The sequence below is a fragment of the Pelobates fuscus genome, chromosome 11 (assembly GCF_036172605.1).
Source record: "Pelobates fuscus isolate aPelFus1 chromosome 11, aPelFus1.pri, whole genome shotgun sequence".
NCBI lineage: Eukaryota > Metazoa > Chordata > Amphibia > Anura > Pelobatidae > Pelobates > Pelobates fuscus.
This window is the reverse complement of record NC_086327.1, coordinates 100,034,506-100,050,933: the sequence shown is the minus strand read 5'-3', so window position 1 is coordinate 100,050,933 and position 16,428 is coordinate 100,034,506. Positions and strand designations below refer to the sequence as shown.

Below are 16,428 nucleotides of genomic sequence, written 5' to 3'. Positions count from 1 at the left end.
ATCCTGCCAACCTGATTTACTACCAACCCTGCTCCATACCAACCTGGATTGCTTACAGCCCTGCTTTATCCTGCCAACCTGATTTACTACCAACCCTGCTCCATACCAACCTGGATTGCTTACAGCCCTGCTTTATCCTGCCAACCTGATTTACTACCAACCCTGCTCCATACCAACCTGGATTGCTTACAGCCCTACTTTATCCTACCAACCTGATTTACTACCAACCCTGCTCCATACCAACCTGGATTGCTTACAACCCTGCTTTATCCTGCCAACCTGGCTTACTACCAATCCTGCTCCATAGAAACCTGGATTGCTTACAGCCCTGCTTTATCCTGCCAACCTGATTTACTACCAACCCTGCTCCATACCAACCTGGATTGCTTACAGCCCTGCTTTATCCTGCCAACCTGATTTACTACCAGCCCTGCTCCATACCAACCTGGATTGCTTACAACCCTGCTTTATCCTGCCAATCTGATTTACTACCAGCCCTGCTCCATACCAACCTGGATTGCTTACAGCCCTCCTTTATCCTGCCAACCTGATTTACTACCAACCCTGCTCCATACCAACCTGGATTGCTTACAGCCCTGCTTTATCCTGCCAACCTGATTTACTACCAACCCTGCTCCATACCAACCCTGCTCCATACCAACCTGGATTGCTTACAACCCTGCTTTATCCTGCCAACCTGATTTACTACCAGCCCTGCTCCATACAAACCTGGATTGCTTATAACCCTGCTTTATCCTGCCAACCTGATTTACTACCAGCCCTTCTCCATACCAACCTGGATTGCTTACAGCCCTGCTTTATCCTGCCAACCTGATTTACTACCAGCCCTGCTCCATACCAACCTGGATTGCTTACAGCCCTGCTTTATCCTGCCAACCTGATTTACTACCAACCCTGCTCCATACCAACCTGGATTGCTTACAACCCTGCTTTATCCTGTCAACCTGATTTACTACCAGCCCTGCTCCATACCAACCTGGATTGCTTACAGCCCTGCTTTATCCTGCCAACCTGATTTACTACCAACCCTGCTCCATACCAACCTGGATTGCTTACAACCCTGCTTTATCCTGCCAACCTGATTTACTACCAACCCTGCTCCATACCAACCTGGATCGCTTAAAACCCTGCTTTATCCTGCCAACCTGATTTACTACCAACCCTGCTCCATGCCAACCTGGATTGCTTACAACCCTGCTTTATCCTGCCAACCTGATTTACTACCAACCCTGCTCCATACCAACCTGGATTGCTTACAGCCCTGCTTTATCCTGCCAACCTGATTTACTACCAGCCCTGCTCCATACCAACCTGGATTGCTTACAGCCCTGCTGTATCCTGCCAACCTGATTTACTACCAACCCTGCTCCATACCAACCTGGATTGCTTACAGCCCTGCTTTATCCTGCCAACTTGATTTACTACCAGCCCTGCTCCATACCAACCTGGATTGCTTACAGCCCTGCTTTATCCTGCCAACCTGATTTACTACCAACCCTGCTCCATACCAACCTGGATTGCTTACAACCCTGCTTTATCCTGCCAACCTGGCTTACTACCAATCCTGCTCCATAGAAACCTGGATTGCTTACAGCCCTGCTTTATCCTGCCAACCTGATTTACTACCAACCCTGCTCCATACCAACCTGGATTGCTTACAGCCCTGCTTTATCCTGCCAACCTGATTTACTACCAGCCCTGCTCCATACCAACCTGGATTGCTTACAACCCTGCTTTATCCTGCCAATCTGATTTACTACCAGCCCTGCTCCATACCAACCTGGATTGCTTACAGCCCTGCTTTATCCTGCCAACCTGATTTACTACCAACCCTGCTCCATACCAACCTGGATTGCTTACAGCCCTGCTTTATCCTGCCATCCTGATTTACTACCAACCCTGCTCCTTACCAACCTGGATTGCTTACAACCCTGCTTTTTCCTGCCAACCTGATTTACTACCAGCCCTGCTCCATACCAACCTGGATTGCTTAAAACCCTGCTTTATCCTGTCAACCTGATTTACTACCAGCCCTGCTCCATACCAACCTGGATTGCTTACAGCCCTGCTTTATCCTGCCAACCTGATTTACTACCAACCCTGCTCCATATCAACCTGGATTGCTTACAACCCTGCTTTATCCTGCCAACCTGATTTACTACCAACCCTGCTCCATACCAACCTGGATCGCTTAAAACCCTGCTTTATCCTGCCAACCTGATTTACTACCAACCCTGCTCCATGCCAACCTGGATCGCTTACAACCCTGCTTTATCCTGCCAACCTGATTTACTACCAACCCTGCTCCATACCAACCTGGATTGCTTACAGCCCTGCTTTATCCTGCCAACCTGATTTACTACCAGCCCTGCTCCATACCAACCTGGATTGCTTACAGCCCTGCTTTATCCTGCCAACCTGATTTACTGCCAACCCTGCTCCATACCAACCTGGATTGCTTACAGCCCTGCTTTATCCTGCCAACCTGATTTACTACCAATCCTGCTCCATACCAACCTGGATTGCTTACAGCCCTACTTTATCCTGCCAACCTGATTTACTACCAACCCTGCTCCATACCAACCTGGATTGCTTACAGCCCTGCTTTATCCTGCCAACCTGATTTACTACCAGCCCTGCTCCATACCAACCTGGATTGCTTACAGCCCTGCTGTATCCTGCCAACCTGATTAACTACCAACCCTGCTCCATACCAACCTGGATTGCTTACAGCCCTGCTTTATCCTGCCAACCTGATTTACTACCAGCCCTGCTCCATACCAACCTGGATTGCTTACAGCCCTACTTTATCCTGCCAACCTGATTTACTACCAACCCTGCTCCATACCAACCTGGATTGCTTAAAGCCCTACTTTATCCTACCAACCTGATTTACTACCAACCCTGCTCCATACCAACCTGGATTGCTTACAACCCTGCTTTATCCTGCCAACCTGATTTACTACCAATCCTGCTCCATAGAAACCTGGATTGCTTACAGCCCTGCTTTATCCTGCCAACCTGATTTACTACCAACCCTGCTCCATACCAACCTGGATTGCTTACAGCCCTGCTTTATCCTGCCAACCTGATTAACTACCAACCCTGCTCCATACCAACCTGGATTGCTTACAGCCCTGCTTTATCCTGCCAACCTGATTTACTACCAACCCTGCTCCATACCAACCTGGATTGCTTACAGCCCTGCTTTATCCTGCCAACCTGATTTACTACCAACCCTGCTCCATACCAACCTGGATTGCTTACAGCCCTACTTTATCCTACCAACCTGATTAACTACCAACCCTGCTCCATACCAACCTGGATTGCTTACAGCCCTGCTTTATCCTGCCAACCTGATTTACTACGAACCCGGCTCCATACCAACCTGGATTGCTTACAGCCCTGCTGTATCCTGCCAACCTGATTTACTACCAACCCTGCTCCATACCAACCTGGATTGCTTACAGCCCTACTTTATCCTGCCAACCTGATTTACTACCAACCCTGCTCCATACCAACCTGGATTGCTTACAGCCCTGCTTTATCCTGCCAACCTGATTTACTACCAGCCCTGCTCCATACCAACCTGGATTGCTTACAGCCCTGCTGTATCCTGCCAACCTGATTTACTACCAACCCTGCTCCATACCAACCTGGATTGCTTACAGCCCTGCTTTATCCTGCCAACCTGATTTACTACCAGCCCTGCTCCATACCAACCTGGATTGCTTACAGCCCTACTTTATCCTGCCAACCTGATTTACTACCAACCCTGCTCCATACCAACCTGGATTGCTTACAGCCCTACTTTATCCTACCAACCTGATTTACTACCAACCCTGCTCCATACCAACCTGGATTGCTTACAACCCTGCTTTATCCTGCCAACCTGATTTACTACCAATCCTGCTCCATAGAAACCTGGATTGCTTACAGCCCTGCTTTATCCTGCCAACCTGATTTACTACCAACCCTGCTCCATACCAACCTGGATTGCTTACAGCCCTGCTTTATCCTGCCAACCTGATTAACTACCAACCCTGCTCCATACCAACCTGGATTGCTTACAGCCCTGCTTTATCCTGCCAACCTGATTTACTACCAACCCTGCTCCATACCAACCTGGATTGCTTACAGCCCTGCTTTATCCTGCCAACCTGATTTACTACCAACCCTGCTCCATACCAACCTGGATTGCTTACAACCCTACTTTATCCTACCAACCTGATTAACTACCAACCCTGCTCCATACCAACCTGGATTGCTTACAGCCCTGCTTTATCCTGCCAACCTGATTTACTACGAACCCGGCTCCATACCAACCTGGATTGCTTACAGCCCTGCTTTATCCTGCCAACCTGATTTACTACCAACCCTGCTCCATACCAACCTGGATTGCTTACAGCCCTGCTTTATCCTGCCAACCTGATTTACTACCAGCCCTGCTCCATACAAACCTGGATTGCTTACAGCCCTTCTTTATCCTGCCAACCTGATTTACTACCAACCCTGCTCCTTACCAACCTGGATTGCTTACAACCCTGCTTTTTCCTGCCAACCTGATTTACTACCAGCCCTGCTCCATACCAACCTGGATTGCTTAAAACCCTGCTTTATCCTGTCAACCTGATTTACTACCAGCCCTGCTCCATACCAACCTGGATTGCTTACAGCCCTGCTTTATCCTGCCAACCTGATTTACTACCAACCCTGCTCCATCCCAACCTGGATTGCTTACAACCCTGCTTTATCCTGCCAACCTGATTTACTACCAACCCTGCTCCATACCAACCTGGATCGCTTAAAACCCTGCTTTATCCTGCCAACCATATTTACTACCAACCCTGCTCCATGCCAACCTGGATTGCTTACAACCCTGCTTTATCCTGCCAACCTGATTTACTACCAACCCTGCTCCATACCAACCTGGATTGCTTACAGCCCTGCTTTATCCTGCCAACCTGATTTACTACCAGCCCTGCTCCATACCAACCTGGATTGCTTACAGCCCTACTTTATCCTGCCAACCTGATTTACTACCAACCCTGCTCCATACCAACCTGGATTGCTTACAGCCCTACTTTATCCTACCAACCTGATTTACTACCAACCCTGCTCCATACAAACCTGGATTGCTTACAACCCTGCTTTATCCTGCCAACCTGATTTACTACCAATCCTGCTCCATAGAAACCTGGATTGCTTACAGCCCTGCTTTATCCTGCCAACCTGATTTACTACCAACCCTGCTCCATACCAACCTGGATTGCTTACAGCCCTGCTTTATCCTGCCAACTTGATTTACTACCAGCCCTGCTCCATACCAACCTGGATTGCTTACAACCCTGCTTTATCCTGCCAACCTGATTTACTACCAGCCCTGCTCCATACCAACCTGGATTGCTTACAACCCTGCTTTATCCTGCCAACCTGATTTTACTACCAATCCTGCTCCATAGAAACCTGGATTGCTTACAACCCTGCTTTATCCTGCCAACCTGATTTACTACCAGCCCTGCTCCATACCAACCTGGATTGCTTACAACCCTGCTTTATCCTGCCAACCTGATTTACTACCAACCCTGCTCCATACCAACCTGGATTGCTTACAACCCTGCTTCATCCTGCCAACCTGATTTACTACCAGCCCTGCTCCATACCAACCTGGATTGCTTACAGCCCTGCTTTATCCTGCCAACCTGATTTACTACCAACCCTGCTCCATACCAACCTGGATTGCTTACAGTCCTGCTTTATCCTGCCAACCTGATTTACTACCAACCCTGCTCCATACCAACCTGCATTGCTTACAGCCCTGCTTTATCCTGCCAACCTGATTTTCTACCAACCCTGCTCCATACCAACCTGGATTGCTTACAGTCCTGCTTTATCCTGCCAGCCTGATTTACTACCAACCCTGCTCCATACCAACCTGGATTGCTTACAGCCCTGCTTCATCCTGTCAACCTGATTTACTACTAACCCTGCTCCATACCAAACTGGATTGCTTACAACCCTGCTTTATCCTGCCAACCTGATTTACTACCAACCCTGCTCCATACCAACCTGGATTGCTTACAGCCCTGCTTTATCCTGCCAGCCTGATTTACTACCAACCCTGCTCCATACCAACCTGGATTGCTTACAGCCCTGCTTCATCCTGTCAACCTGATTTACTACTAACCCTGCTCCATACCAACCTGGATTGCTTACAGCCCTGCTTTATCCTGACAACCTGATTTACTACCAACCCTGCTCCATACCAACCTGGATTGCTTACAGCCCTACTTTATCCTACCAACCTGATTTACTACCAACCCTGCTCCATACCAACCTGGATTGCTTACAACCCTGCTTTATCCTGCCAACCTGGCTTACTACCAATCCTGCTCCATAGAAACCTGGATTGCTTACAGCCCTGCTTTATCCTGCCAACCTGATTTACTACCAACCCTGCTCCATACCAACCTGGATTGCTTACAGCCCTGCTTTATCCTGCCAACCTGATTTACTACCAGCCCTGCTCCATACCAACCTGGATTGCTTACAACCCTGCTTTATCCTGCCAATCTGATTTACTACCAGCCCTGCTCCATACCAACCTGGATTGCTTACAGCCCTGCTTTATCCTGCCAACCTGATTTACTACCAACCCTGCTCCATACCAACCTGGATTGCTTACAGCCCTGCTTTATCCTGCCAACCTGATTTACTACCAACCCTGCTCCATACCAACCCTGCTCCATACCAACCTGGATTGCTTACAACCCTGCTTTATCCTGCCAACCTGATTTACTACCAGCCCTGCTCCATACAAACCTGGATTGCTTATAACCCTGCTTTATCCTGCCAACCTGATTTACTACCAGCCCTTCTCCATACCAACCTGGATTGCTTACAGCCCTGCTTTATCCTGCCAACCTGATTTACTACCAGCCCTGCTCCATACCAACCTGGATTGCTTACAGCCCTGCTTTATCCTGTCAACCTGATTTACTACCAGCCCTGCTCCATACCAACCTGGATTGCTTACAGCCCTGCTTTATCCTGCCAACCTGATTTACTACCAACCCTGCTCCATACCAACCTGGATTGCTTACAACCCTGCTTTATCCTGTCAACCTGATTTACTACCAGCCCTGCTCCATACCAACCTGGATTGCTTACAGCCCTGCTTTATCCTGCCAACCTGATTTACTACCAACCCTGCTCCATACCAACCTGGATTGCTTACAACCCTGCTTTATCCTGCCAACCTGATTTACTACCAACCCTGCTCCATACCAACCTGGATCGCTTAAAACCCTGCTTTATCCTGCCAACCTGATTTACTACCAACCCTGCTCCATGCCAACCTGGATTGCTTACAACCCTGCTTTATCCTGCCAACCTGATTTACTACCAACCCTGCTCCATACCAACCTGGATTGCTTACAGCCCTGCTTTATCCTGCCAACCTGATTTACTACCAGCCCTGCTCCATACCAACCTGGATTGCTTACAGCCCTGCTGTATCCTGCCAACCTGATTTACTACCAACCCTGCTCCATACCAACCTGGATTGCTTACAGCCCTGCTTTATCCTGCCAACTTGATTTACTACCAGCCCTGCTCCATACCAACCTGGATTGCTTACAGCCCTGCTTTATCCTGCCAACCTGATTTACTACCAACCCTGCTCCATACCAACCTGGATTGCTTACAACCCTGCTTTATCCTGCCAACCTGGCTTACTACCAATCCTGCTCCATAGAAACCTGGATTGCTTACAGCCCTGCTTTATCCTGCCAACCTGATTTACTACCAACCCTGCTCCATACCAACCTGGATTGCTTACAGCCCTGCTTTATCCTGCCAACCTGATTTACTACCAGCCCTGCTCCATACCAACCTGGATTGCTTACAACCCTGCTTTATCCTGCCAATCTGATTTACTACCAGCCCTGCTCCATACCAACCTGGATTGCTTACAGCCCTGCTTTATCCTGCCAACCTGATTTACTACCAACCCTGCTCCATACCAACCTGGATTGCTTACAGCCCTGCTTTATCCTGCCATCCTGATTTACTACCAACCCTGCTCCTTACCAACCTGGATTGCTTACAACCCTGCTTTTTCCTGCCAACCTGATTTACTACCAGCCCTGCTCCATACCAACCTGGATTGCTTAAAACCCTGCTTTATCCTGTCAACCTGATTTACTACCAGCCCTGCTCCATACCAACCTGGATTGCTTACAGCCCTGCTTTATCCTGCCAACCTGATTTACTACCAACCCTGCTCCATATCAACCTGGATTGCTTACAACCCTGCTTTATCCTGCCAACCTGATTTACTACCAACCCTGCTCCATACCAACCTGGATCGCTTAAAACCCTGCTTTATCCTGCCAACCTGATTTACTACCAACCCTGCTCCATGCCAACCTGGATCGCTTACAACACTGCTTTATCCTGCCAACCTGATTTACTACCAACCCTGCTCCATACCAACCTGGATTGCTTACAGCCCTGCTTTATCCTGCCAACCTGATTTACTACCAGCCCTGCTCCATACCAACCTGGATTGCTTACAGCCCTGCTTTATCCTGCCAACCTGATTTACTGCCAACCCTGCTCCATACCAACCTGGATTGCTTACAGCCCTGCTTTATCCTGCCAACCTGATTTACTACCAATCCTGCTCCATACCAACCTGGATTGCTTACAGCCCTACTTTATCCTGCCAACCTGATTTACTACCAACCCTGCTCCATACCAACCTGGATTGCTTACAGCCCTGCTTTATCCTGCCAACCTGATTTACTACCAGCCCTGCTCCATACCAACCTGGATTGCTTACAGCCCTGCTGTATCCTGCCAACCTGATTTACTACCAACCCTGCTCCATACCAACCTGGATTGCTTACAGCCCTGCTTTATCCTGCCAACCTGATTTACTACCAGCCCTGCTCCATACCAACCTGGATTGCTTACAGCCCTACTTTATCCTGCCAACCTGATTTACTACCAACCCTGCTCCATACCAACCTGGATTGCTTAAAGCCCTACTTTATCCTACCAACCTGATTTACTACCAACCCTGCTCCATACCAACCTGGATTGCTTACAACCCTGCTTTATCCTGCCAACCTGATTTACTACCAATCCTGCTCCATAGAAACCTGGATTGCTTACAGCCCTGCTTTATCCTGCCAACCTGATTTACTACCAACCCTGCTCCATACCAACCTGGATTGCTTACAGCCCTGCTTTATCCTGCCAACCTGATTAACTACCAACCCTGCTCCATACCAACCTGGATTGCTTACAGCCCTGCTTTATCCTGCCAACCTGATTTACTACCAACCCTGCTCCATACCAACCTGGATTGCTTACAGCCCTGCTTTATCCTGCCAACCTGATTTACTACCAACCCTGCTCCATACCAACCTGGATTGCTTACAGCCCTACTTTATCCTACCAACCTGATTAACTACCAACCCTGCTCCATACCAACCTGGATTGCTTACAGCCCTGCTTTATCCTGCCAACCTGATTTACTACGAACCCGGCTCCATACCAACCTGGATTGCTTACAGCCCTGCTTTATCCTGCCAACCTGATTTACTACCAACCCTGCTCCATACCAACCTGGATTGCTTACAGCCCTACTTTATCCTGCCAACCTGATTTACTACCAACCCTGCTCCATACCAACCTGGATTGCTTACAGCCCTGCTTTATCCTGCCAACCTGATTTACTACCAGCCCTGCTCCATACCAACCTGGATTGCTTACAGCCCTGCTGTATCCTGCCAACCTGATTTACTACCAACCCTGCTCCATACCAACCTGGATTGCTTACAGCCCTGCTTTATCCTGCCAACCTGATTTACTACCAACCCTGCTCCATACCAACCTGGATTGCTTACAGCCCTACTTTATCCTACCAACCTGATTTACTACCAACCCTGCTCCATACCAACCTGGATTGCTTACAACCCTGCTTTATCCTGCCAACCTGATTTACTACCAATCCTGCTCCATAGAAACCTGGATTGCTTACAGCCCTGCTTTATCCTGCCAACCTGATTTACTACCAACCCTGCTCCATACCAACCTGGATTGCTTACAGCCCTGCTTTATCCTGCCAACCTGATTTACTACCAACCCTGCTCCATACCAACCTGGATTGCTTACAACCCTACTTTATCCTACCAACCTGATTAACTACCAACCCTGCTCCATACCAACCTGGATTGCTTACAGCCCTGCTTTATCCTGCCAACCTGATTTACTACGAACCCGGCTCCATACCAACCTGGATTGCTTACAGCCCTGCTTTATCCTGCCAACCTGATTTACTACCAACCCTGCTCCATACCAACCTGGATTGCTTACAGCCCTGCTTTATCCTGCCAACCTGATTTACTACCAGCCCTGCTCCATACAAACCTGGATTGCTTACAGCCCTTCTTTATCCTGCCAACCTGATTTACTACCAACCCTGCTCCTTACCAACCTGGATTGCTTACAACCCTGCTTTTTCCTGCCAACCTGATTTACTACCAGCCCTGCTCCATACCAACCTGGATTGCTTAAAACCCTGCTTTATCCTGTCAACCTGATTTACTACCAGCCCTGCTCCATACCAACCTGGATTGCTTACAGCCCTGCTTTATCCTGCCAACCTGATTTACTACCAACCCTGCTCCATCCCAACCTGGATTGCTTACAACCCTGCTTTATCCTGCCAACCTGATTTACTACCAACCCTGCTCCATACCAACCTGGATCGCTTAAAACCCTGCTTTATCCTGCCAACCTGATTTACTACCAACCCTGCTCCATGCCAACTTGGATTGCTTACAACCCTGCTTTATCCTGCCAACCTGATTTACTACCAACCCTGCTCCATACCAACCTGGATTGCTTACAGCCCTGCTTTATCCTGCCAACCTGATTTACTACCAGCCCTGCTCCATACCAACCTGGATTGCTTACAGCCCTACTTTATCCTGCCAACCTGATTTACTACCAACCCTGCTCCATACCAACCTGGATTGCTTACAGCCCTACTTTATCCTACCAACCTGATTTACTACCAACCCTGCTCCATACCAACCTGCATTGCTTACAACCCTGCTTTATCCTGCCAACCTTATTTACTACCAATCCTGCTCCATAGAAACCTGGATTGCTTACAGCCCTGCTTTATCCTGCCAACCTGATTTACTACCAACCCTGCTCCATACCAACCTGGATTGCTTACAGCCCTGCTTTATCCTGCCAACTTGATTTACTACCAGCCCTGCTCCATACCAACCTGGATTGCTTACAACCCTGCTTTATCCTGCCAACCTGATTTACTACCAGCCCTGCTCCATACCAACCTGGATTGCTTACAACCCTGCTTTATCCTGCCAACCTGATTTTACTACCAATCCTGCTCCATAGAAACCTGGATTGCTTACAACCCTGCTTTATCCTGCCAACCTGATTTACTACCAGCCCTGCTCCATACCAACCTGGATTGCTTACAACCCTGCTTTATCCTGCCAACCTGATTTACTACCAACCCTGCTCCATACCAACCTGGATTGCTTACAGCCCTGCTTCATCCTGCCAACCTGATTTACTACCAGCCCTGCTCCATACCAACCTGGATTGCTTACAGCCCTGCTTTATCCTGCCAACCTGATTTACTACCAACCCTGCTCCATACCAACCTGGATTGCTTACAGTCCTGCTTTATCCTGCCAACCTGATTTACTATCAACCCTGCTCCATACCAACCTGCATTGCTTACAGCCCTGCTTTATCCTGCCAACCTGATTTTCTACCAACCCTGCTCCATACCAACCTGGATTGCTTACAGCCCTGCTTTATCCTGCCAGCCTGATTTACTACCAACCCTGCTCCATACCAACCTGGATTGCTTACAGCCCTGCTTCATCCTGTCAACCTGATTTACTACTAACCCTGCTCCATACCAAACTGGATTGCTTACAACCCTGCTTTATCCTGCCAACCTGATTTACTACCAACCCTGCTCCATACCAACCTGCATTGCTTACAGCCCTGCTTTATCCTGCCAACCTGATTTTCTACCAACCCTGCTCCATACCAACCTGGATTGCTTACAGTCCTGCTTTATCCTGCCAGCCTGATTTACTACCAACCCTGCTCCATACCAACCTGGATTGCTTACAGCCCTGCTTCATCCTGTCAACCTGATTTACTACTAACCCTGCTCCATACCAAACTGGATTGCTTACAACCCTGCTTTATCCTGCCAACCTGATTTACTACCAACCCTGCTCCATACCAACCTGGATTGCTTACAGCCCTGCTTTATCCTGCCAGCCTGATTTACTACCAACCCTGCTCCATACCAACCTGGATTGCTTACAGCCCTGCTTCATCCTGTCAACCTGATTTACTACTAACCCTGCTCCATACCAACCTGGATTGCTTACAGCCCTGCTTTATCCTGCCAACCTGAATTATACAAACCTGCATAATCCATACCAACCTGGATGGCTTACAGCCCTGCTTTATCCTGCCAACCTGAATTATACAAACCTGCATAATCCATATCTGCATTGCATACATTGCTGCTAATTGTAGATTATACTAGCGTTAGTGTAACTATAATCTTAATTTTATTAATGACAGGAGGCGAATATTTGCTTAAGTCTCTCTTTACTTGAACTCCACAGGAGCACATAGAGAGATACACCAAAGACAAAAACATAAGGTATCTATATAAGGCTCCTCCTAAGCCACCATTTCCTCTTTCACGCTGCGACAACGTAACGTACACAACAATGACAATAACTAAATAAAGAAAAATTTACAACATAACAATGAATGCCATCTGGAAAAACTTCGGATAATGGATGATCTTGATCTTCATCCTGCCAAACAGCCGATTCTATGAACTGAAGTCGAACCATTAAACTGAAACGAAATAAACAGAGTCGAAAACACTGATTAGTGAACGAAATGTACTGATAAAACATAAATCCCACGATCCAGTACTGATAGAATAAAGACATGAAATCCATCACTAATTACCGTCAATACAATATAACATGCACTTCCCACAACATCACCCCAGACTACCAAACCTAGCCTAGATAATCAGACAAATCAACAGAAATACAATCAATGCAATCCATCCAAAACAGGGGGGGGAGAAACCAAACTGGGAGGGAAATATTCGCCTCCTGTCATTAATAAAATTAAGATTATAGTTACACTAAAGCTAGTATAATCTACAATTTTATAGCATGACAGGAGGCTTCATATTTGCTGTTTTAACGCTCCGACAGCAAAGCAAAAGAAGCATGGTCCGACGGTCTAAAGTAGAATTGTCGAAAAGTCTCTTCACGGGACCAGTCCGCCGAACGCAAAATGTCCTGAAGGGAAGCGCCCGCCAAAAAAGCTCCGGAAGCTGCGGCGCCCCTAACCGAATGCGCTCCGAAGGTCGCATCCACGCCCGCCAGAGCCCAAAAGCCATCTTATCCATCGAGCCAGTGTAGGGGACGAGACCGGTTTGTGGGGTCTGACATACGAAAATCAACAACTGAGAAACAGAATGAGAAGAGCGCAAAGGCGCGGTAACTGCAACATAACGAGCCAGTGCCTTCGCTACACAAAGCTTAGGCGAGTCCTTGAAGTAAGGGCATGATACAACCGTCGAATCCGACTTGGTACGTCTAACCACCTTGAAGGAGACCCCCTCTGGAGAAAACAAGAAAGTGTCGACATCGAAGGCCCGGACATCCGAAACAAGTCTGAACGAGACCAGACACGACAAGAGGGCAAATTTTGCCGAAAACTGGTGAAGAGAAAGGTCCTGGTTATCAGGCCAATTCCGAAGGAACGCCAAAACCAAACGCACGGCCCAGAGGGAAGAGTACTTGGGCGCCGGAGGGCGCGCCAGTCTCATTCCCCGCAGGAGCCTGCAGACTATGACCGACCCAGGTCAAAAAGATGAGACAAGAAATTCAGCACGCTAGATACAGGACCCGTAAAGGGATCGGTATCCCGTTCCAAACACCAGTGACACCAGGAACCCCATGCTGAGAGATAGCACCTTCTCGTCCCGGGAGCCCAGGAATCCCAGAGAAGGCCTCTAGCCGATTGCGATAACGCCTCGACATTCCAGGCACCCCTGAAAGAGTCCAGGCCACCAGGAGTAGGTAGTCGTCTCCCTCTAGGGGATGAGGGTTGCCCCGGAAGTCTGAGAGGAGCAGTCAAGAGGACGGTAACAGAAGAGGATCCCGACAGGACCGATCCAGGAGCTCCGGAGACCAGGCTTGACTCTGCCAAAGCGGAGTCAGCAACCCCAAGGACACACTCGAACTTGTAGCAATACCCTGGGAATCATAGCGAATGGAGGAAACGCATACGCTCCCCGCGAAGTCAACACTTGGAGAAAAACGTCCACCGCTGTGCACACCGGATCCGGGAGCCAACTGAAGTACCTCTGGGTCTGGTGATTCGTCCTGGAGGCGAACAGATCCAAGGTGAACGGGCCCCTCTGATACTCGAGTTCGAGGAAGAGGGATCGCAGGGGTTTCCAGTCCGAAGGAGGACGCAGCAGTCCGGCAGCTGGTTTGCTAGCACAAAATCCGGGGTTGGTCCGAATATCGCCTTGCCGTTCCAGGCGGACATATGCAGGAGCCACCAGCGCAGTTCGGTCTTCACGTCCGGAGACAGGGAGAACATCTGATCATAAAAGGGTCTCCTGCGGAGAAAAAGAGCCTTCAGCCATTGCATGGCCCTGTAATGTAGTGGGCCCTGGCAAATCGCCTGTATCGAGGCCGAGAGGAGTCCCACCATGCGAGCCAACGTCCGAAGGGGAATCACGTCTTGTCATAATATTCGCCTTATCTCCTTCCGAATGGTCGCTATCTTCGCCAAGGGTAGTCGAAGAACGCATCCTTTCGCATTGACTTCGAAACCCAAGAATTCCACCGTCTGGGAAGGCTCCAACGCCGATTTCTTCAGATTGACCACGAAACCCAGGTGTTCCAACAAGGAGATCGCAGAGCGAGTCTGATACCTGAGTCTGGAGGGGTCCTCGCAAAAGATCAGCAAATTGTCCAGATATATCATGCAGCGGACACCCTCCGATCTGAATCGGGCAACCACCGGTTTTAGGAGCTTGGTGAAGCACCAAGGAGCCGAGCTGAGGCCGAAGGGGAGGCATGTAAATTGGCATGGAATGCCCTTCCATCGGAAGCGAAGGAACCTGCGACAGTCCTCGTCCACCGGGACGGAGAGGTAGGCGCCCTTGAGGTCCAGTCTCGTGAACCAGACTCCCAGCCGGAGAAGGTCCCGCAGAAGATAAATGCCCTCCATCTTGAAGTGGTTGTAGACCATGAAGGCGTTCAATTCTCGTAAATTGATCACTGGGTGGAACTCCCCGGACTTTATCTTCACCAGGAAAATCGAGCTGAAGAAACCCCCCGCATCCGGGGCTCTTTGAATCGCGCCTTAGGCGAACAGTGCCCGAACCTCAGTATCTATCAAGGACTGTTGTTCCCTTGCGATGATGGGGACCCTTGGGGGTCCAACCTGTGTAGGAGGGAAGTGGAAATATATGACATATCCCTGTACTGTCTGAAGGACCCATACATCTGAAGACACCTCCCGCCACCAGTCCCTGCAGTGAAACAGTCTGCCCGCATGCAAAGTAGGGTGGACGAAAGTGGGAGGAGGTGCACTCACCTGCAGGAAAACTCGCCCGTCCCCTGGCGCGGTATCCGCGACCTCTATCCGTCCTCTGAGCGTAGGGGGTTCTGGAGTGGTAGGACTGAAAGAAGGACGGACCACGGGATCTGTGGCGGCCCGGGGACCAGTCGCGGCTGGAGACACGACCCCGCTGTCGTCCAGCCCGTCCAAAATCCCGGGGTGTTTGCGGCCAAAAAACCTTCTTAATGGAATTTATCCAGGGAAGTAAACAGGTTGACGTGCTTCTGTAACTCTTTAATGAAGGGTTCTCCGAACAGTAGACCCTTAGCCATGGGGCCCAATTCTTTGGAGCCCAGTCCCGACAGTTTGTTGTCCATACGGAACAGAGCCGTCATCCTGCACTCAGTGCAGAGGGCCACATTGGTATTGCCTAGCAGGCAAATGGAGCGTAGTGCCCAGTCCCGCATGGTGGCCGGATCCAGGGCCGTACCTTCTATGTAGGCCTCGTCCGCTAAGGCCAACATTCTGCATAGGGGTCCCAGCACGTCCAGCTGCTTATCTTGCGCGGACCGGAGGCTCCGCTCCACCCCTTTCTTGGGGTCCCGACCCGTACGGGTCAAATACGCGGCTACCAAGGGGTCAAACTCCGGGGTCGCTGCCACCTTGTCCGACAGGATGGGTCTGGGGCATTCCGCCCTCAGCTTCTTGCGGGCC

At 49.4% G+C, this 16,428-nt stretch overlaps 1 protein-coding gene across 1 annotated transcript in view; it reads right to left on the bottom strand.

Moving 5' to 3' along the window:
- The window catches only part of IZUMO1 (izumo sperm-oocyte fusion 1), a 115,915-nt gene extending 100,513 nt beyond the window's left edge, over positions 1 to 15,402 (bottom strand). The window contains exons 1-3 of the mRNA XM_063435594.1: positions 15,249 to 15,402; positions 14,857 to 15,099; positions 14,502 to 14,745 (exon numbers count right to left, since the gene is read on the bottom strand). Of these exons, the coding sequence (XP_063291664.1) occupies positions 14,502 to 14,745; positions 14,857 to 15,099; positions 15,249 to 15,402 (641 nt within the window). The remainder of the gene's footprint in view (positions 1 to 14,501; positions 14,746 to 14,856; positions 15,100 to 15,248) is intronic.
- Positions 15,403 to 16,428: the final 1,026 nt, after the last annotated feature.